Below are 22,302 nucleotides of genomic sequence, written 5' to 3' on the forward strand. Positions count from 1 at the left end.
AGTGTGTGTGTGTGTGTGTCTTTCAGTGTGTGTCTTTCAGTGTGTGTGTGTGTGTGTGTGTGTGTGTCTTTCAGTGTGTGTGTGTGTGTGTGTGTGGGTGTGCCTTTCAGTGTGTGTGTCTTTCAGTGTGTGTGTGTGTGCGTGTCTTCAGTGTGTGTGTGTGTGTGTCTTTCAGTGTGTGTGTCTTTCAGTGTGTGTGTGTGTGTGTCTTTCAGTGTGTGTGTGTGTGTGTGTGTGTGGGTGGGTGTGTATTTCTGTGTATGTGTCTTTCAGTATGTGTGTGTGTCTTTCAGTGAGTGTGTGTGTGTGTGTGTGTGTGTGTGTGTGTGTGTGTGTGTGTGTGTGTGTGTGTGTGTTCACTGCATGCAGTGTACATGTGTCTTTCAGTGTGTCTGTGTGTGTCTCTTTCTGTGTGTGTGTGTGTGTGTGTGTGTCTTTCTGTGTGTGTGTGTGTGAGTGTGTGTATGTGTGTGTGTTCACACTATGTGTGTGTCTTTCAGTTTGTGTGTGTACACTAGGAAAGTGAGGATCTAACACGGATAGAAAAACACGTGTGTGTGTGTGTGTGTGTGTGTGTGTGTGTGTGTGTGTGTGTGTGTGTGTACATCTCTGCATGTCTGTGTTACCTGGCAGTCCTCCAGCCTCTTCTCATTAACAGCGTTAGAATCGGAGGCGACGGCCGTGTTGTAAACTGCCTGGTTCAGAGCGTCCCTCAGGTCCATCAGCTGGTCATGGAACTTCTCCAGACGCTCCCTGATGTTCTTGTCCAAGCCCTCGTTCTCCACCACACGACTCACCAGCTGGTCTTTCACCTTCTCCAGCACTAGAGAGAGAGAGAGAGAGAGAAACACACCTTTAGTTTTACAATCAGAAGGTCTCCTCCTAACGTCCTGAATACAAAACACTACAGCAATATGTCTCGTATGGACAGATGTGTGACTAAAAGGATTTGTGTGGTCAATCCGACGTCTGAAGTGGTCGTACGGCATTTACCTCCCCCCCCCCCCCCCACCTACTGTCAACCAATATAGCTGAAGTTTGAGAGGCGCACGGGCGATGCGGTAAGGAGCTTGATTTTGGCCTCTGCATGCCTCCAGAGGCTCCACAATTGCGTCACACCCTCCATACGAAAAAACATAGGACTTCCTGGTTATGGATAGGTGCACTTCCTGGTTATGGATAGGTACACTTCCTGGTTATGGATAGGTGCACTTCCTAGTTATGGATAGGTGCACTTCCTGGTTATGGATAGGTGCACTTCCTGGTTATGGATAGGTGCACTTCCTGGTTATGGATAGGTGCACTTCCTGGTTATGGATAGGTACACTTCCTGGTTATGGATAGGTGCACTTCCTGGTTATGGATAGGTGCACTTCCTGGTTATGGATAGGTGCACTTCCTGGTTATGGATAGGTACACTTCCTGGTTATGGATAGGTGCACTTCCTAGTTATGGATAGGTGCACTTCCTGGTTATGGATAGGTGCACTTCCTGGTTATGGATAGGTGCACTTCCTGGTTATGGATAGGTACACTTCCTGGTTATGGATAGGTACACTCAAAATGACCACCTATCAGAGATCATTGACTTTGAATAGAGATTCCCGCTCTAGTAATTCTATTTCTAAGAGTATGACTGACGTTTCTCAGCCTCGGACAGCTCTCTGTCGGCTATCTTCTTCTGGCCGACACAGCTCTTGAATCTCATCTCTCTCAGCATGGCCTCCACCTGCTGTATCTTCTCAGAGAGGTCTTCCTCCTCCTGCTCCACTTTAGTCTCCTTCAGACCCGTACGTTTTGCCTGCAGCATGAGGTCTGGATAGGCAGAGAGAGCGAAAGAGAGAGAGTGAGAGAGAGTGAGAGAGAGTGAGAGAGAGTGAGAGAGAGCGAGAGAGAGCGAGAGAGAGCGAGAGAGAGCGAGAGAGAGCGAGAGAGAGCGAGAGAGAGCGAGAGAGAGCGAGAGCGAGAGAGCGCGAGAGCGAGAGAGCGCGAGAGCGAGAGAGAGAGAGAGAGAGAGAGAGAGAGAGAGAGAGAGAGAGAGCGAGAGAGAGAGCGAGAGAGAGAGCGAGAGAGAGAGCGAGAGAGAGAGCGAGAGAGAGAGCGAGAGCGAGAGAGAGAGAGAGAGCGAGAGAGAGAGCGAGAGAGAGCGAGAGAGAGCGAGTAAGAGAGAAAGACAACATCTATATTATAGACACGGAGTGTAAAAAACATTAGGAACACCTTTCTGATACTGAGTTGCACTCCCTTATGCCACCGGAACAGCATCAGTTCGTTGGGGAATGGAATACAAGGTGTGGAAAGCGTTCCACAGGAATGATGGCCCATGTTGACTCCAATCCAATGCTTCCCACAGTTGTGTCAAGTTGGCTGGATGTCCTTTGGGTGGTGGACCATTCTTGATACACACTGGAAACTGTTGAGCGTGAAAAACCCAGCAGGGTTGCAGTTCTTCACACAAACCGGTGCGTCTGGCACCTACTACCCCGTTAAAAGGCACTTCAATATTTTGTTTTGCCCGTTCACCCTCTGAATGGCACACATACACAATCCATGTCTCAAGGCTTAAAAATTCCTTATTTAACCTGTCTCCTCCCCCTTCATCTACACTGATTGAAGTGGATTTAACAAGTGACATCAATAAGGGATCATAGCTTTCACCTGGATTCACCTGGTCAGTCTATGTCACTCAGTTTCTGTTGTATGGTCTATATATATATATATATATTATATATATAGTCTGATTCAGACCCGTATGGTTCTACTGCAACATTAGGTCTGTATATTCTATGTGTAAGAGTCACAGGGCTCCATAATAACACGTTATATTCTATGTGTAAGAGTCACAGGGCTCCGTAATAAACACGTTATATTCTATGTGTAAGAGTCACAGGGCTCCATAATAACACGTTATATTCTATGTGTAAGAGTCACAGGGCTCCGTAATAAACACGTTATATTCTATGTGTAAGAGTCACAGGGCTCCATAATAACACGTTATATTCTATGTGTAAGAGTCACAGGGCTCCGTAATAACACGTTATATTCTATGTGTAAGAGTCACAGGGCTCCATAATAACACGTTATATTCTATGTGTAAGAGTCACAGGGCTCCGTAATAAACACGTTATATTCTATGTGTAAGAGTCACAGGGCTCCGTAATAAACACGTTATATTCTATGTGTAAGAGTCACAGGGCTCCGTAATAAACACGTTATATTCTATGTGTAAGAGTCACAGGGCTCCGTAATAACACGTTATATTCTATGTGTAAGAGTCACAGGGCTCCGTAATAAACACGTTATATTCTATGTGTAAAAGTCACAGGGCTCCATAATAACACGTTATATTCTATGTGTAAGAGTCACAGGGCTCCATAATAACACGTTATATTCTATGTGTAAAAGTCACAGGGCTCCATAATAACACGTTATATTCTATGTGTAAGAGTCACAGGGCTCCATAATAACACCTTATATTCTATGTGTAAAAGTCACAGGGCTCCATAATAACACGTTATATTCTATGTGTAAGAGTCACAGGGCTCCGAAATAACACGTTATATTCTATGTGTAAGAGTCACAGGGCTCTGTAATAAACACGTTATATTCTATGTGTAAGAGTCACAGGGCTCCGTAATAACACGTTCAGTGGGTGGCACCAGCCCATGATTTGGTTGCTCCACACCGTGGGGGTCACGCTATAGAACAAATGATAAAGTACAAAAACGGTATGAATCAATAAATACATTGTTTATTCTAGTGTTCAAGCAGGAATGCACGATTCCAGATATTATGATGATTGTCTTGAATTTGGGGTTCGACTACTAGGCAATTTAAAAAAAATCAAAAATAGGAACGTAATCAGCTGTTTTTGAGATTGTTACTGTAACTACTGTAACTTACTTTTCCAAAGTAATCATAGTGAGTGGCGCAGGGGCGGTCTAAGGCACTGCATCTCACTGCAAGAGGCGTCACTACAGTCCCTGGTTTGAATCGAGGCTGTATCACATCCGGCCGTGATTGGGAGTCCCATAGGGCGGCGTCCGGGTTTGGCCGTCATTGTAAAATAAGAATTTGTTCTTAACTGACTTGCCAAGTTAAATAAAGATTAAATCCCCCAAAATCTGGGGTGATTTTTGTAATGGGATTACGTAATCCCATTACATGTAATCCGTTACTACCCAACCTAATGAGGGATGGATGAGACAACTCTGATCAACCAAATATATACATCTGTAGAGTAACAATCAGTCCTTGTGTTTAATGGATACACTTCATAACAACCAAATAAGACATCAGACGATTCAGATGTACAATATGAGCTCAGGTGATGGCTCCAGGGCCGTAGATGTTTCACAGGGAGGGACAATTCTTAGAGGCCTTTAAGAGAGGTTCTCTATACATTAATGTCTACAGAGAGCAATAGTAAAGGCGTCTTTTCGCCATGCTCAAAGCCCATGGCGAAATGAATGTGGTTTTTGGATAAACGCAGAAAATAAGGTCTGTGGTGATTTTAGGTGATCTTAGGTGATCTTAGGTGATCTTAGGTGATCTTAGGTGATCTTAGGTGATCTTAGGTGATCTTAGGTGATCTTAGTTGATCTTAGGTGATCTTAGTTGATCTTAGTTGATCTTAGGTGATCTTAGTTGATTTTAGGTGATCTTAGGTGATCTTAGGTGATCTTAGGTGATCTTAGGTGATCTTAGGTGATCTTAGGTGATCTTAGGTGATCTTAGTTGATTTTAGGAGATCTTATATGGTTTGTTCTATGACATCATCATCAGCTAACGTCACTTTTTGGGAATTTTAAAGCGTTTATGTAATACAAAACAAACACATTTGACATTGACCAGACGCTCTTATCCTGATCAAACGGGGTTAAGAGCCCTTTGCTCAAAGGCACATGGACAGATTTTTCACTTAGGTCGGTTTGGGGATTAGGACGACTAGCTGGTGAGCTCTATACACCTACCTTTCACATCTCCCATGATGCTCTTGATGTGTGAGAGCAGGTCCTGGGCTCTCTGATGGGTGTTAGTGCCGCTGTCCTCCAGAGTGTTTGCTTTGTCTGCTGTCGCCCCCACCTGGCCGGAGGACGACATTACATCAATTCAACATACTGTTGGATGTTACAGTCAACCTTAGTGCCTAACTTATACTGGGCGGATACACCACTGCGTGAATTACTGAACAGTAGTTTTGGAGTAGTTGACTGTAACAAATAAGGAATTGAAAATGAATGCATATGTTTTGAGAGAGAGAGAGAGACAGAGAGACAGAGAGACAGAGAGACAGAGAGACAGAGAGACAGAGAGACAGAGAGACAGAGAGACAGAGAGAGAAAACTTAGAGAAATGGTCACCACCTTCCCCTCCAGGTCATTGATGTCTGAATTGATGTTGATGAACTCTCCCTCCAACATGTCCACTCTATTACTGCTCTCATCCAGAGTATTGCTGTAGTTCTCTAAGGCATTCTGGGTAACAGAGGTACTGTCGGTGAGTACACTGCCCGGAGAAGGAGTTAGAAGAAGTAGAAATAGGGTGTTGCTTTGTGAAGAGTGTGAGTATTCAGTGTTTATGTACTCACAGCGATATCGTTCACGGATCTGCTGAGGTTGTTTAGCCGAGCCCAGGGGATAGAGGAGACGCCCATGTTGATCAGCTGATGAGCCACTGAGCCAAAGTTGTCATTCATACCGTCCAGATCCTTCAACAGGACTACAACACAGCTGTCACATGCTGCAAGGACACAGACAAGACACACATCATCACACACACACACACACACACACACACACACACACACACACACACACACACACACACACACACACACACACACACACACACACACACACACTCTTATCACGTCCATATCATAGCACTGTGTTTGCAGGTCGCTGCTGAAACGTCAAAATGTCCTCCCTTAACGTCTTCAGGAAGCTATAATCTGATATTTTTCAGATACCAGCAGCTCATTTCAGCCTCTCCTTAGTCCCCCCCCCCCCCCCGTTGTCTAGGTCACTACTCACGTTCACAGGTCATATCATGTCCGTGTTGTACAGGAACACTGTATCTATGGGAACAGCTGTCACACTGTTTGCCTGTTAGGCCTTCTCCACAGTGACACTCCCCTGTTCGAGGGTCACAGCGGCCGTGCTTACACTGACACTCTGAACACACGGGGAAGAAAACAGAAGTCATTCTAACTATCTGTTAGAGGACCACGGGGAACAGCAAGAGAAGCAATACCTTTTTTTTTTAATCTTTCTTTTTAAAACTTAGTAAATATTGGAGAAAAAAAAACATACAAATTTAGTTAGCCATCAACAATCCATTGAAGGTGCAGACGAAAACAAACTATTGAAACTAATAATAATAAAATAATAATATATGCATATTTACAACTGTAACAATGATAAATGTTCATTGGGGGGGGTGGGAGCAGGGTATATGTCCGCTGTTAGTCAGCCAGAGTTCCCGTCTGTTGGCATTATCACCATCTTCTCTCTGTGGTTTAACTCACTCCTGCATCCCTCGGGGCTGTAGTCCCAGTACCCAGGGGCACACTGGCGACAGTTAGGTCCACTGATCCCTGGTTGGCAGGCACACGACCCGCTCCTGGGGTCACACGGTTGGACCTGGGCCGCCGCCGCCGCGTCACAGTCACACCGACGACACCCGGAGCACGAATCATAGCCAAACGCACCGTCCTGTTGGAAAAACACAAACAATTGTTTTTATTGAACCTTTATTTAACTGGGCAAGTCAGTTAAGAACAAATTCTTATTTACAATGGCGGCCAACCCCCCCGGCCTAACCCGAACGACGCTGGGCCAATTGTGCGCGGCCCTATGGGACTACCAATCACGGCCAGTTGTGATACAACTTGGAATCGAACCAGGGTCTGTAGTGATGCCCCAAACACTGTGACGGCAGTGCCTTAGACCGCTGCGCCACTCGGGAGCCCAATGAGGAGAGGACATAGACAGCAGGCCAAGACCTTGACTGAACGACAGTCAGCTACTGTGAATGACTTGATTGACTGAAGGACAGTCAGGTGAGTGTAATGATATAAGTAGTCTAAACTAAAAGTACTGAGGGTGTTTGGACCAAGTCAGTACTGTGAGGTTAGATAGACATGAAGTTCAGTATGTACCTGACAGGGGTCACGGTCTCTGATGATAACTGAGTTCAGTACGTACCTGACAGGGGTCACGGTCTCTGATGATAACTGAGTTCAGTACGTACCTGGCAGGGGTCACGGTCTCTGATGATAACTGAGTTCAGTACGTACCTGACAGGGGTCACGGTCTCTGATGATAACTGAGTTTAGTACGTACCTGACAGGGGTCACGGTCTCTGATGATAACTGAGTTCAGTACGTACCTGACAGGGGTCACGGTCTCTGATGATAACTGAGTTCAGTACGTACCTGACAGGGGTCACGGTCTCTGATGATAACTGAGTTCAGTACGTACCCGACAGGGGTCACGGTCTCTGATGATAACTGAGTTTAGTACGTACCTGACAGGGGTCACGGTCTCTGATGATAACTGAGTTCAGTACGTACCTGACAGGGGTCACGGTCTCTGATGATAACTGAGTTTAGTACGTACCTGACAGGGGTCACGGTCTCTGATGATAACTGAGTTCAGTACGTACCTGACAGGGGTCACGGTCTCTGATGATAACTGAGTTCAGTACGTACCTGGCAGGGGTCACGGTCTCTGATGATAACTGAGTTCAGTACGTACCTGACAGGGGTCACGGTCTCTGATGATAACTGAGTTCAGTACGTACCTGACAGGGGTCACGGTCTCTGATGATAACTGAGTTCAGTACGTACCTGGCAGGGGTCACGGTCTCTGATGATAACTGAGTTCAGTACGTACCTGACAGGGGTCACGGTCTCTGATGATAACTGAGTTTAGTACGTACCTGACAGGGGTCACGGTCTCTGATGATAACTGAGTTCAGTACGTACCTGACAGGGGTCACGGTCTCTGATGATAACTGAGTTTAGTACGTACCTGACAGGGGTCACGGTCTCTGATGATAACTGAGTTCAGTACGTACCTGACAGGGGTCACGGTCTCTGATGATAACTGAGTTCAGTACGTACCTGACAGGGGTCACGGTCTCTGATGATAACTGAGTTCAGTACGTACCTGACAGGGGTCACGGTCTCTGATGATAACTGAGTTCAGTACGTACCTGACAGGGGTCACGGTCTCTGATGATAACTGAGTTCAGTACGTACCTGGCAGGGGTCACGGTCTCTGATGATAACTGAGTTCAGTATGTACCTGACAGGGGTCACGGTCTCTGATGATAACTGAGTTCAGTACGTACCTGACAGGGGTCACGGTCTCTGATGATAACTGAGTTCAGTACTTACCTGGCAGGGGTCACGGTCTCTGATGATAACTGAGTTCAGTACGTACCTGACAGGGGTCACGGTCTCTGATGATAACTGAGTTCAGTACGTACCTGGCAGGGGTCACGGTCTCTGATGATAACTGAGTTCAGTACGTACCTGACAGGGGTCACGGTCTCTGATGATAACTGAGTTCAGTATGTACCTGGCAGGGGTCACGGTCTCTGATGATAACTGAGTTCAGTATGTACCTGACAGGGGTCACGGTCTCTGATGATAACTGAGTTCAGTACGTACCTGACAGGGGTCACGGTCTCTGATGATAACTGAGTTCAGTATGTACCTGGCAGGGGTCACAGTCTCTGATGATAACTGAGTTCAGTACGTACCTGGCAGGGGTCACGGTCTCTGATGATAACTGAGTTCAGTACGTACCTGACAGGGGTCACGGTCTCTGATGATAACTGAGTTCAGTACATACCTGGCAGGGGTCACGGTCTCTGATGATAACTGAGTTCAGTACGTACCTGGCAGGGGTCACGGTCTCTGATGATAACTGAGTTCAGTACGTACCTGACAGGGGTCACGGTCTCTGATGATAACTGAGTTCAGTACGTACCTGGCAGGGGTCACGGTCTCTGATGATAACTGAGTTCAGTACGTACCTGACAGGGGTCACGGTCTCTGATGATAACTGAGTTCAGTACGTACCTGACAGGGGTCACGGTCTCTGATGATAACTGAGTTCAGTACGTACCTGACAGGGGTCACGGTCTCTGATGATAACTGAGTTCAGTACGTACCTGACAGGGGTCACGGTCTCTGATGATAACTGAGTTCAGTACGTACCTGGCAGGGGTCACGGTCTCTGATGATAACTGAGTTCAGTACGTACCTGGCAGCGGTCACAGTGTGGTCCGGTCACACCTTGTTTACATTGACATTGTCCTGTGTGACGGTCACACGAAGCTGTGCCACAGGGAGAGCAGTTGCATCCTGGGTAAATAAGAGAGAGACGGGGAGATAATTGCAGAGACTACTGACTGGAAACCGTCTCACGCAGAGGAAGTGATTTGTTAATCCTAACAAGTTATTAGTATGAGGTTAAGACCTTGTGGTGAAAACATAACTAGTTTTTTGAGACTTCCTGGATTAAAGAGAAATACATTTGGTGGAAGTGAGAGGCTATGTAAACTGAGATTAGGCTAGAGATGGTATGGATGTGTGTGTGTGTATGTGTGTTTGAACGTGCATTAAAAACGTACAGACCTGTGTGTGTATGTGTGTGTGTGTGTGTGTGTTTGCATATGCACATCCGTGTGCTCAAGTGTGTGTGTGTGTGTGTGTGTGTGTGTGTGTGTGTGTGTGTGTGTTTGCATATGCACATCTGTGTGCTCAAGTGTGTGCTCAAGTGTGTGTGTGTGTGTGTGTGTGTGTGTGTGTGTGTGTGTGTGTGTGTGTGTGTGTATGTATGTGTGTGTTTGCATATGCACATCCGTGTGCTCAAGTGTGTGTGTGTGTGTGTGTGTGTGTGTGTGTGTGTGTGTGTGTGTGTGTGTGTGTATCGTCCGACCGGGCCGGTTGGTCTTACTGGTGCAGTTCTTGGCAGTGACGGCGTCACCGTGGAAACCAGGGCCACAGATCTCGCAGTGCGTCCCGGCGGTGTTGTGCATGCAGCTGTGACACTCGCCCGTCAGCCCGTCACAGTCGCTGAACAGCATGTTGGGGTCCGTGTTGCCATGGCAATGGCAGGGCTGGCACGCGCTGCCAATAACCATGGGGTTGCCGTAGAAACCGGGAGCACACCTGAAGGAGGGTAGAGACAGGAGGAGGAGGAGTCAGCGCGTGAATTGGACACAGGTGTGTTTGTTAAGGTCATCAAACAAATGAAGTATGAGACTTTTTTTCATAAACTGCTCTCTTCACTGTTGGTTCAACGTGTGTACACATGGCAAGATTGTTATATAGTGAAGCTGATTTCATCATTGAATGGACTACTGACCTTTGACACTGGGGCCCAGCGTAGCCAGGGATACACAGACACTGCATCCTGTTGAGTTTCTCCACACAGCCCACTGCAAAACTACACAGGAGAGAAGAGGTAGCAGCCAGGAGGTGTAGTCAGAGACAAAAACAATCTACAGTTTCTACAATACGTAACAGCTGAGCAAAGAGAGGATCTATGAGAGGAGAGGGAAGGAGAGGTTACTGACTTGTTGAAGGCCACCTGCAGAGGACAGGGGTAGAAAAGAGGAGGAGAGGAGAGGAAAGGAGAGATTACTGACTTGTTGGAGGACACCTGCAGAGGACAGGGGTAGAAAAGAGGAGAGGAAATGAGAGGTTACTGACTTGTTGGAGGACACCTGCAGAGGACAGGGGTAGAAAAGAGGAGAGGAGAGGAGAGGAAAGGAGAGGTTACTGACTTGTTGGAGGACACCTGCAGAGGACAGTGGTAGAAAAGAGGAGAGGAGAGGAGAGGAAAGGAGAGGTTACTGACTTGTTGGAAAACACCTGCAGAGGACAGGGGCAGGTGTCACAGGAGAGGGTTTGTCCATCTAAAGAGTTGTTACCATGGAAACCACCTTGACATTTCTCACAGTGGTCTCCAGCCCTGTTGTGTTGACAGTTCTGAGAGAAACAACATATACATGATACACCTAACCTAACAAAACACAGACATTAAAACACAATGATTTGTTTGGTAATATATGAATGATTCTTTGAGTCATAAACTTGGAGAACATCCCAATTTCAGTTCCCAGAGGCAGTATTTAAAACAGTCTGTCAGCCATGATGATGTTCCCAGAGGCTATAGTGGTGTTATAGTACTGACTACAGTTATAGTACTGACTACAGTTATAGTACTGACTACAGTTAAAGTGGTGTTATAGTACTGACTACAGTTCTAGTGGTGTTATAGTACTGACTACAGTTCTAGTGGTGTTATAGTACTGACTACAGTTATAGTGGAGTTATAGTACTGACTACAGTTATAGTACTGACTACAGTTATAGTACTGACTACAGTTATAGTGGTGTTATAGTACTGACTACAGTTATAGTACTGACTACAGTTATAGTACTGACTACAGTTATAGTGGTGTTATAGTACTGACTGACTACAGTTATAGTACTGACTACAGTTACAGTACTGACTACAGTTATAGTGGTGTTATAGTACTGACTACAGTTATAGTGGAGTTATAGTACTGACTACAGTTATAGTACTGACTACAGTTATAGTACTGACTACAGTTATAGTGGTGTTATAGAACTGACTACAGTTATAGTACTGACTACAGTTATAGTGCTGACTACAGTTATAGTACTGACTACAGTTATAGTGCTGACTACAGTTATAGTACTGACTACAGTTATAGTGGTGTTATAGTCCTGACTACAGTTAAAGTGTTGTTATAGCATGACTACAGTTATAGTACTGACTACAGTTATAGTACTGACTACAGTTATAGTACTGACTACAGTTATAGTGGTGTTGTAGTACTGACTACAGTTATAGTACTGACTACAGTTATAGTGGTGTTATAGTACTGACTACAGTTATAGTACTGACTACAGTTATAGTGGTGTTATAGTACTGACTACAGTTATAGTACTGACTACAGTTATAGTGGTGTTATAGTACTGACTACAGTTATAGTACTGACTACAGTTATAGTGGTGATATAGTACTGCCTACAGTTATAGTACTGACTACAGTTATAGTGGTGTTATAGTACCGACTACAGTTATAGTGGTGTTATAGTACTGACTACAGTTATAGTACTGACTACAGTTATAGTGGTGTTATAGTACTGACTACAGTTAGAGTACTGACTACAGTTATAGTACTGACTACAGTTATAGTGGTGTTATAGTACTGACTACAGTTATAGTGGTGTTATAGTACTGACTACAGTTATAGTACTGACTACAGTTATAGTGGTGTTATAGTACTGACTACAGTTATAGTACTGACTACAGTTATAGTACTGACTACAGTTATAGTGGTGTTATAGTACTGACTACAGTTATAGTACCGACTACAGTTATAGTAATGACTACAGTTATAGTGGTGTTATAGTACTGACTACAGTTATAGTACTGACTACAGTTATAGTGGTGTTATAGTACTGACTACAGTTATAGTACCGACTACAGTTATAGTAATGACTACAGTTATAGTGGTGTTATAGTACTGTCTACAGTTATAGTACTGACTACAGTTATAGTACTGACTACAGTTAAAGTGGTGTTATAGTACTGACTACAGTTCTAGTGGTGTTATAGTACTGACTACAGTTCTAGTGGTGTTATAGTACTGACTACAGTTATAGTGGAGTTATAGTACTGACTACAGTTATAGTACTGACTACAGTTATAGTACTGACTACAGTTATAGTGGTGTTATAGTACTGACTACAGTTATAGTACTGACTACAGTTATAGTACTGACTACAGTTATAGTGGTGTTATAGTACTGACTGACTACAGTTATAGTACTGACTACAGTTACAGTACTGACTACAGTTATAGTGGTGTTATAGTACTGACTACAGTTATAGTGGAGTTATAGTACTGACTACAGTTATAGTACTGACTACAGTTATAGTGGTGTTATAGAACTGACTACAGTTATAGTACTGACTACAGTTATAGTGCTGACTACAGTTATAGTACTGACTACAGTTATAGTGCTGACTACAGTTATAGTACTGACTACAGTTATAGTGGTGTTATAGTCCTGACTACAGTTAAAGTGTTGTTATAGCATGACTACAGTTATAGTACTGACTACAGTTATAGTACTGACTACAGTTATAGTACTGACTACAGTTATAGTGGTGTTATAGTACTGACTACAGTTATAGTACTGACTACAGTTATAGTGGTGTTGTAGTACTGACTACAGTTATAGTACTGACTACAGTTATAGTGGTGTTATAGTACTGACTACAGTTATAGTACTGACTACAGTTATAGTACTGACTACAGTTATAGTAATGACTACAGTTATAGTGGTGTTATAGTACTGACTACAGTTATAGTACCGACTACAGTTATAGTACTGACTACAGTTATAGTGGTGTTATAGTACTGACTACAGTTATAGTACTGTCTACAGTTATAGTGGTGTTATAGTACTGACTACAGTTATAGTACTGACTACAGTTATAGTGGTGTTATAGTACTGACTACAGTTATAGTACTGACTACAGTTATAGTAATGACTACAGTTATAGTGGTGTTATAGTACTGACTACAGTTATAGTACCGACTACAGTTATAGTAATGACTACAGTTATAGTGGTGTTATAGTACTGACTACAGTTATAGTACTGTCTACAGTTATAGTACTTACTACAGTTATAGTGGTGTTATAGTACTGACTACAGTTATAGTGGTGTTATAGTACTGACTACAGTTATAGGACTGACTACAGTTATTGTGGTGTTTAGTACTGACTATAATTCAGCTGGAAAGCCAAAATATTAATGTCATTAATAGTTGATTGCAAAGAGATGAGAGTCTGCATCTTTTATTGTGATACAACTTCCTGATCCATCCAGGAGTAACCTATGAATTACATTTTGCATTTTTTTTGCGATTGATGTAAACAATCTTTGTCATTGGTATAAACAAGCAGCACTCACCTCACAGACTCCAGACCCGTCTAGACACTGGTCAGAGTGGCCATTACAGTTGCAGGGAACACACTTCCCCAGGAACAGCCCTTTAGTGTCTCTGTAGTACCCTGGAGCACATTGCTGGAGAGGAGGGAAAAGGAGGAGGACGGGGAGAAGAGATCGAAGGTGAGGGAGAGAGAGATGGTGAAGGAGAGCGGGGGGAAAGAGAGATCGAAGGTGAGGGAGAGAGAGATGGTGAGGGACAGCAGGGGGAGGGTGAGGGACAGCAGGGGGAGAGAGAGATGGTGAAGGAGAGCAGGGGGAGAGAGAGATCAAAGGTGAGGGAGAGAGAGATGGTGAGGGAGAGCAGGGGGAGGGTGAAGGAGAGCAGGGGGAGAGAGAGATCGAAGGTGAGGGAGGGAGAGATGGTGAAGGAGAGCAGGGGGAGGGTGATGGACAGCAGGGGGAGAGAGAAGGTGAGGGACAGCAGGGGGAGAGAGAGATAGAAGGTGAGGGGGATTGAGAAGGTGAGGGACAGCAGGGGAGAGAGAGATAGAAGGTGAGGGGGGGAGAGAAGGTTAGGGACAGCAGGGGGAGAGAGATAGAAGGTGAGGGAGAGAGAGAAGGTGAGGGAGAGAGAGAAGGTGAGGGAGAGCCAGGGGAGAGATAGAAGGTGAGGGAGAGAGAGAAGGTGAGGGAGAGCAGGGGGAGAGATCGAAGGTGAGGGAGAGAGAGAAGGTGAGGGAGAGCCAGGGGAGAGATAGAAGGTGAGGGGGAGAGAGAAGGTGAGGGAGTGCAAGGGGAGAGATAGATGGTGGGGGAGAGAGAGAAGGTGGGAGAGAGCCAGGGGAGAGATAGAAGGTGAGGGAGAGAAGGGGGACAGAGATCAGCTGAGACGGAGATTCTGACTTGATTCCTATCTGCATGGACAAATCTGTGGACATATAATCACTGTTTATCACACCTAACTATAAGGTTGGGATATCTCGAGTAAAAACCTCCAAAAAATCCATATTTAGATATCCAGCAATGTAATAACATACAGTAGTACCCACATGTATATTAAACAATCAGCTGGCTGTGATCTGACCTGGCAGGGTTAATAACACAGTAATAACATACAGTAGTACCCACATGTATATTAAACAATCAGCTGGCTGTGGTCTGACCTGGCAGGGTTAATAACACAGTAATAACATACAGTAGTACCCACATGTATATTAAACAATCAGCTGGCTGTGATCTGACCTGGCAGGGTTAATAACACAGTAATAACACGATACTAATCAGTCCACCCATTCCAACCTGGCAGGGTTAGCTAACACAGTAATAACACCATACTAACCAGTCGACCCATTCCAACCTGGCAGGGTTAGCTAACACAGTAATAACACAATACTAACCAGTCGACCCATTCCAACCTGGCAGGGTTAATAACACAGTAATAACACAATACTAACCAGTTGACCCATTCCAACCTGGCAGGGTTAGTAACACAGTAATAACACGATACTAACCAGTCGACCCATTCCAACCTGGCAGGGTTAGTTAACACGATACTAACCAGTTGACCCATTCCAACCTGGCAGGGTTAATAACACCATACTAATCAGTCGACCCATTCCAACCTGGCAGGGTTAGTTAACACAGTAATAACACCATACTAACCAGTCGACCCATTCCAACCTGGCAGGGTTAGTAACACAGTAATAACACGATACTAATCAGTCGACCCATTCCAACCTGGCAGGGTTAGTTAACACAGTAATAACACGATACTAACCAGTCGACCCATTCCAACCTGGCAGGGTTAGTTAACACAATACTAACCAGTCGACCCATTCCAACCTGGCAGGGTTAGTTAACACAGTAATAACACGATACTAATGAGTCGACCCATTCCAACCTGGCAGGGTTAGCTAACACAGTAATAACACAATACTAACCAGTCGACCCATTCCAACCTGGCAGGGTTAGCTAACACAGTAATAACACAATACTAACCAGTCGACCCATTCCAACCTGGCAGGGTTAGTAACACAGTAATAACACGATACTAACCAGTCGACCCATTCCAACCTGGCAGGGTTAGTTAACACGATACTAATCAGTCGACCCATTCCAACCTGGCAGGGTTAATAACACAGTAATAACACAATACTAACCAGTCGACCCATTCCAACCTGGCAGGGTTAGCTAACACAGTAATAACACAATACTAACCAGTCGACCCATTCCAACCTGGCAGGGTTAGTAACACAGTAATAACACGATACTAACCAGTCGACCCATTCCAACCTGGCAGGGTTAGTTAACACGATACTAATCAGTCGACCCATTCCAACCTGGCAGGGTTAGTAACACAGTAATAACACGATACTAATCAGTCGACCCATTCCAACCTGGCAGGGTTAGTTAACACGATACTAATCAGTTGACCCATTCCAACCTGGCAGGGTTAGTAACACAGTAATACCACGATACTAATCAGTCGACCCATTCCAACCTGGCAGGGTTAGTAAACACAGTAATAACACCATACTAATCAGTCCACCCATTCCAACCTGGCAGGGTTAGTAACACAGTAATAACACCATACTAACCAGTCGACCCATTCCAACCTGGCAGGGTTAGTAACACAGTAATAACACCATACTAACCAGTCGACCCATTCCAACCTGGCAGGGTTAGTAAACACAGTAATAACACCATACTAATCAGTCCACCCATTCCAACCTGGCAGGGTTAGTTAACACAGTAATAACACGATACTAATCAGTCGACCCATTCCAACCTGGCAGGGTTAGTTAACACAGTAATAACACGATACTAATCAGTCGACCCATTCCAACCTGGCAGGGTTAGTAACACAGTAATAACACCATACTAACCAGTCGACCCATTCCAACCTGGCAGGGTTAATAACACAGTAATAACACGATACTAACCAGTCGACCCATTCCAACCTGGCAGGGTTAGTTAACACAGTAATAACACGATACTAACCAGTCGACCCATTCCAACCTGGCAGGGTTAGTAACACAGTAATAACACCATACTAATCAGTCGACCCATTCCAACCTGGCAGGGTTAATAACACAGTAATAACACGATACTAATCAGTCGACCCATTCCAACCTGGCAGGGTTAGTAACACAGTAATAACACCATACTAATCAGTCGACCCATTCCAACCTGGCAGGGTTAATAACACGATACTAATGAGTCGACCCATTCCAACCTGGCAGGGTTAGTAACACAGTAATAACACGATACTAATCAGTCGACCCATTCCAACATGGCAGGAGTCTCCCGGGTAGTTAGCGGGACAGAGGCAGATCTCTACGCTGTTGGGCTATGGTTAGTAACCCAGTAATAACCCAGGAATGTTTTATTAATAACACATTAATAACATATGAATAACAACCCAGTCATAACATCGTCCTAAAATAGTCCTAACATAGTCTTAACCTGTTAATAACATAGTAATAATACATTTAGAACACATTACGAACACCAACCTGGCAGGAGTCTCCCCGGTAGTTAGCGGGACAGAGACAGATCTCTACGTTGTTGGCGTGTCGTCCCGTGGGCAGTGTCTGTGCTCCCTCCAGCACGACCCCGCGTAGCGACACAGTGTGGGCAGACTGGGAGTGGAGAGCTCTGATCTGGAGAGACTCTAAACCAACCAGAACCATCATCAGTTCCTCTCTAGACACCACGTTCCCCGTCCGGGCGTGGCGGAAACTTCCCTGGGAGGGGGTGTAAAGAAAGAGATGGGGGTGAGAGTAGGCATGGGTATTATGACGGCAGGTAGCCTAGTGGTTAGAGCGTTGGACTAGTAACCGAAAGGTTGCTAAATCGAATCTCTGAGCTGACAAGGTAAAAATCTGTCGTTCTGCCCCTGAACAAGACAGTTAACCCTCTGTTCCCCGGTAGGCTGTCATTGTAAATAAGAATTTGTTCTTAACTGACTTGCCTAGTTAAATAAAGGAAAAATAAAAAATTAATAAAATGTCATGATGGTAGATGTCAAAAGGACAGAATACTGCAGTATGAAAAGAATGAATGAAAAGACATATTGAGATGGAAATACAGACTTCAACAGAATGTTTCATGGGGAGTTGAATCTGGATCAATCTGAATACATCCTTTATTAACTGTGTTAATGGTCAGTGGCCATCGGCTAGTGGTCAGGTCAGTGTCCTACCTCCACCATGTGGACTATCCCCAGGTGGTCAGTGTCCCTCCTCCACCATGTGGACTATCCCCAGGTGGTCAGGTCAGTGTCCCTCCTCCACCATGTGGACTATCCCCAGGTGGTCAGTGTCCTACCTCCACCATGTGGACTATCCCCAGGTGGTCAGTGTCCCTCCTCCACCATGTGGACTATCCCCAGGTGGTCAGGTCAGTGTCCCTCCTCCACCATGTGGACTATCCCCAGGTGGTCAGTGTCCTACCTCCACCATGTGGACTATCCCCAGGTGGTCAGGTCAGTGTCCCTCCTCCACCATGTGGACTATCCCCAGGTGGTCAGGTCAGTGTCCCTCCTCCACCATGTGGACTATCCCCAGGTGGTCAGGTCAGTGTCCCTCCACCACTATGTGGACTATCCCCAGGTGGTCAGGTCAGTGTCCCTCCTCCACCATGTGGACTATCCCCAGGTGGTCAGGTCAGTGTCCCTCCTCCACCATGTGGACTATCCCCAGGTGGTCAGGTCAGTGTCCCTCCTCCACCATGTGGACTATCCCCAGGTGGTCAGTGTCCCACCTCCACCATGTGGACTATCCCCAGGTGGTCAGGTCAGTGTCCCTCCTCCACCATGTGGACTATCCCCAGGTGGTCAGTGTCCCTCCTCCACCATGTGGACTATCCCCAGGTGGTCAGTGTCCTACCTCCACCATGTGGACTATCCCCAGGTGGTCAGGTCAGTGTCCCTCCTCCACCAAGTGGACTATCCCCAGGTGGTCAGGTCAGTGTCCCTCCTCCACCATGTGGACTATCCCCAGGTGGTCAGGTCAGTGTCCCTCCTCCACCATGTGGACTATCCCCAGGTGGTCAGGTCAGTGTCCCTCCTCCACCATGTGGACTATCCCCAGGTGGTCAGTGTCCCTCCTCCACCATGTGGACTATCCCCAGGTGGTCAGGTCAGTGTCCTTCCTCCACCATGTGGACTATCCCCAGGTGGTCAGTGTCCCTCCTCCACCATGTGGACTATCCCCAGGTGGTCAGTGTCCCTCCTCCACCATGTGGACTATCCCCAGGTGGTCAGGTCAGTGTCCCTCCTCCACCATGCAGACTATCCCCAGGTGGTCAGTGTCCCTCCTCCACCATGTGGACTATCCCCAGGTGGTCAGGTCAGTGTCCCTCCTCCACCATGTGGACTATCCCCAGGTGGTCAGGTCAGTGTCCCTCCTTCACCATGTGGACGATCCCCAGGTGGTCAGGTCAGTGTCCCTCCTCCACCATGTGGACGATCCCCAGGTGGTCAGGTCAGTGTCCCTCCTCCACCATGTGGACTATCCCCAGGTGGTCAGTGTCCCTCCTCCACCATGTGGACTATCCCCAGGTGGTCAGTGTCCTACCTCCACCATGTGGACTATCCCCAGGTGGTCAGTGTACCTCCTCCACCATGTGGACTATCCCCAGGTGGTCAGTGTCCTACCTCCACCATGTGGACTATCCCCAGGTGTGGTTCTTCAGGTGAAGAATATTCTATCTCCATAAACACCAGGGTCATCTGGTTACCCTGGAGACACAGAGACACACACACAGCCTTTATTATCAGACGCACAACTATTATCAACAGGGATTAACCAGCCTTACTGGTAGTTAATGTGAATGAGAACAGCTACATTATCAACAGGGATTAACCAGCCTTACTGGTAGCTAATGTTAATGAGAATAGCTACATTATCAACAGGGATTAACCAGCCTTACTGGTAGCTAATGTTAATGAGAATAGCTACATTATCAACAGGGATTAACCAGCCTTACTGGTAGTTAATGTGAATGGGAACAGCTACATTATCAACAGGGATTAACCAGCCTTACTGGTAGTTAATGTGAATGGGAACAGCTACATTATCAACAGGGATTAACCAGCCTTACTGGTAGTTAATGAGAACAGCTACATTATCAACAGGGATTAACCAGCCTTACTGGTAGTTAATGTGAACAGCTACATTATCAACAGGGATTAACCAGCCTTACTGGTAGTTAATGTGAACAGCTACATTATCAACAGGGATTAACCAGCCTTACTGGTAGCTAATGTTAATGAGAACAGCTACATTATCAACAGGGATTAACCAGCCTTACTGGTAGCTAATGTGAATGAGAATAGCTCCTCAGTTGACTGAGAAAGGCATACAGTGCATTTGGAAAGTATTCAGACCCTTTGACTTTTTCCACATTTTGTTACTTTACAGTCTTATTCTAAAATGGACTAAATTACTTTCCCCCCCTCATCAATCTAAAAACATGGTTTTTAGAAATGTTTGCTAATTTATTAAAAATAATAAACAGAAATACCTTATTTACATAAGTATTCAGACCCTTTGCTATGAGACTCGATTTGGAAAGGCACACACCTGTCTATATAAGATCCCACAGTTGACAGTGCATGTCAGAGCAGAAACCAAGCCATGAGGTCAAAGGAATTGTGCGTAGAGCTCCGAGACAGGATTGTGTCGAGGCACAGATCTGGGGAAGGGTACCAAAACATTTCTACAGCATTGAAGGTCCCCAAGAACTCAGTGGCCTCCATCATTCTTAAATGGAATAAGTTTGGAACCACCAAGACTCGTCCTAGAGCTGGCTGCCCGGCCAAACTGAACAATCGGAGGAGAAGGGCCTTGGTCAGGGAGGTGACCAAGAACCCAATGGTCACTCTGACAGAGCTCCAGAGTTCCTCTGTGGAGATGGGAGAACCTTCCAGAAGGACAACCATCTCTGCAGCACTCCACCAATCAGGCGTTTATGGGAGAGCGGCCAGATGGAAGCCACTCCTCAGTTAAAGGCACATGACAGTCCGCTTGGAGTTTGCCAAAAGGCACCTAAAGACTCTCAGACCATGAGAAACAAGATTCTCTGGTCTGATGAAACCAAGATTGAACTCTTTGGCCTGAATGCCAAGCGTCACGTCTGGAGGAAACCTGGCACCATCTCTACAGTGAAGCATGGTGGTGGCAGCATCATGCTGTGGGGATGTTTTTCATTGGCAGGGACTGGGAGACTAGTCAGGATCGAGGCAAAGATGAACAGAACAAAGTACAGAGAGATCCTTGATGAAAACTTGCTCCAGAGCACTCAGGACCTCAGACTGTGGTGAAGGTTCACCTTCCAACAGGACAATGACCCTAAGCACACAGCAGAGACAACACAGGTGTGGCTTCGACACAAGTAGTAATGTCCTTGAGTGACCTAGCCAGAGCCAGGACTTGAACACGATTGAACATCTCTGGAGAGACCTGAAAATAGATGTGCAGCAACACTCCCCATCCAACCTGACAGAGCTTGAGAGGATCTGCAGAGGAAAATGAGAGAAACTCCCCAAATACAGATGTGCCAAGCTTGTAGCATCATACCCAAGAAGACTCGAGGCTGTAATCGCTGCCAAAGGTGCTTCAACAAAGTCCTGAGTAAAGGGTCTGAATACTTATGTAAATGTGGTCATTTTTAAAACTTTTTTTTATTAGCAAAAATGTCTAAAAACATTTTTTTGCTTTGTCATTATGTGGTATTGTGTGTGTATATTGATGAGGGGGGAAAACGATTTAATCCATTTTAGAATAAGGCTGTAACGTAACAAAATGTGGAAAAAGTCAAGGGGTCTGAATACTTTCCGAAGGCACCGTACACACAGCATTTAAACGACACAAGCACCTCTTTTTTTGTTGTTGCAGAATTGAACCAGATCTCTGGAACAAGGTTTACATACTTCATACTTTATTTCAGACGCTTCAAACGATACCAAGTACTACTTTGGCGTTAACATCATTCTATTGTGTTTGGGTGTAAAGCATGGGGTCCCTGTGGTGGGATGTGCACCTTGAGAATGACGTCAGGTCGAGAGGCTTCAGCGGGCAGAGAGACAACATCTCCTCTCATAGTCTGAGTGTGTAGATGATACCGCAGATAGCCTCCATAAGACGACACCTAGATAGAGATGATTAGAGAGGGATGAGAGGGAGGGAAGGAGAGATGGAGAGAGAGAGAGGGACAGAGAAAAAAGAGGTGGAGAGCAAGACAGAAATAATAGAGGAATAACAATAAAGGGATAGAAAGAGACC

General features: G+C 45.5%; 1 protein-coding gene across 1 annotated transcript in view; it reads right to left on the reverse strand.

The window, feature by feature from the left end:
• LOC120059549 (laminin subunit alpha-5-like) overlaps nt 1-22,302 on the reverse strand; it is a 316,678-nt gene that overhangs the window by 45,410 nt on the left and 248,966 nt on the right. The window contains 15 exon segments of the mRNA XM_039008682.1: nt 627-823; nt 1,641-1,814; nt 4,973-5,084; nt 5,366-5,476; nt 5,590-5,741; nt 6,035-6,175; nt 6,529-6,715; nt 9,278-9,378; nt 9,974-10,188; nt 10,385-10,465; nt 10,880-11,010; nt 14,036-14,149; nt 17,530-17,760; nt 19,674-19,757; nt 22,061-22,168. Of these exon segments, the coding sequence (XP_038864610.1) occupies nt 627-823; nt 1,641-1,814; nt 4,973-5,084; nt 5,366-5,476; nt 5,590-5,741; nt 6,035-6,175; nt 6,529-6,715; nt 9,278-9,378; nt 9,974-10,188; nt 10,385-10,465; nt 10,880-11,010; nt 14,036-14,149; nt 17,530-17,760; nt 19,674-19,757; nt 22,061-22,168 (2,139 nt within the window).

This window comes from Salvelinus namaycush, chromosome 14 (assembly GCF_016432855.1).
Source record: "Salvelinus namaycush isolate Seneca chromosome 14, SaNama_1.0, whole genome shotgun sequence".
Taxonomy (NCBI): Eukaryota; Metazoa; Chordata; class Actinopteri; order Salmoniformes; family Salmonidae; genus Salvelinus; species Salvelinus namaycush.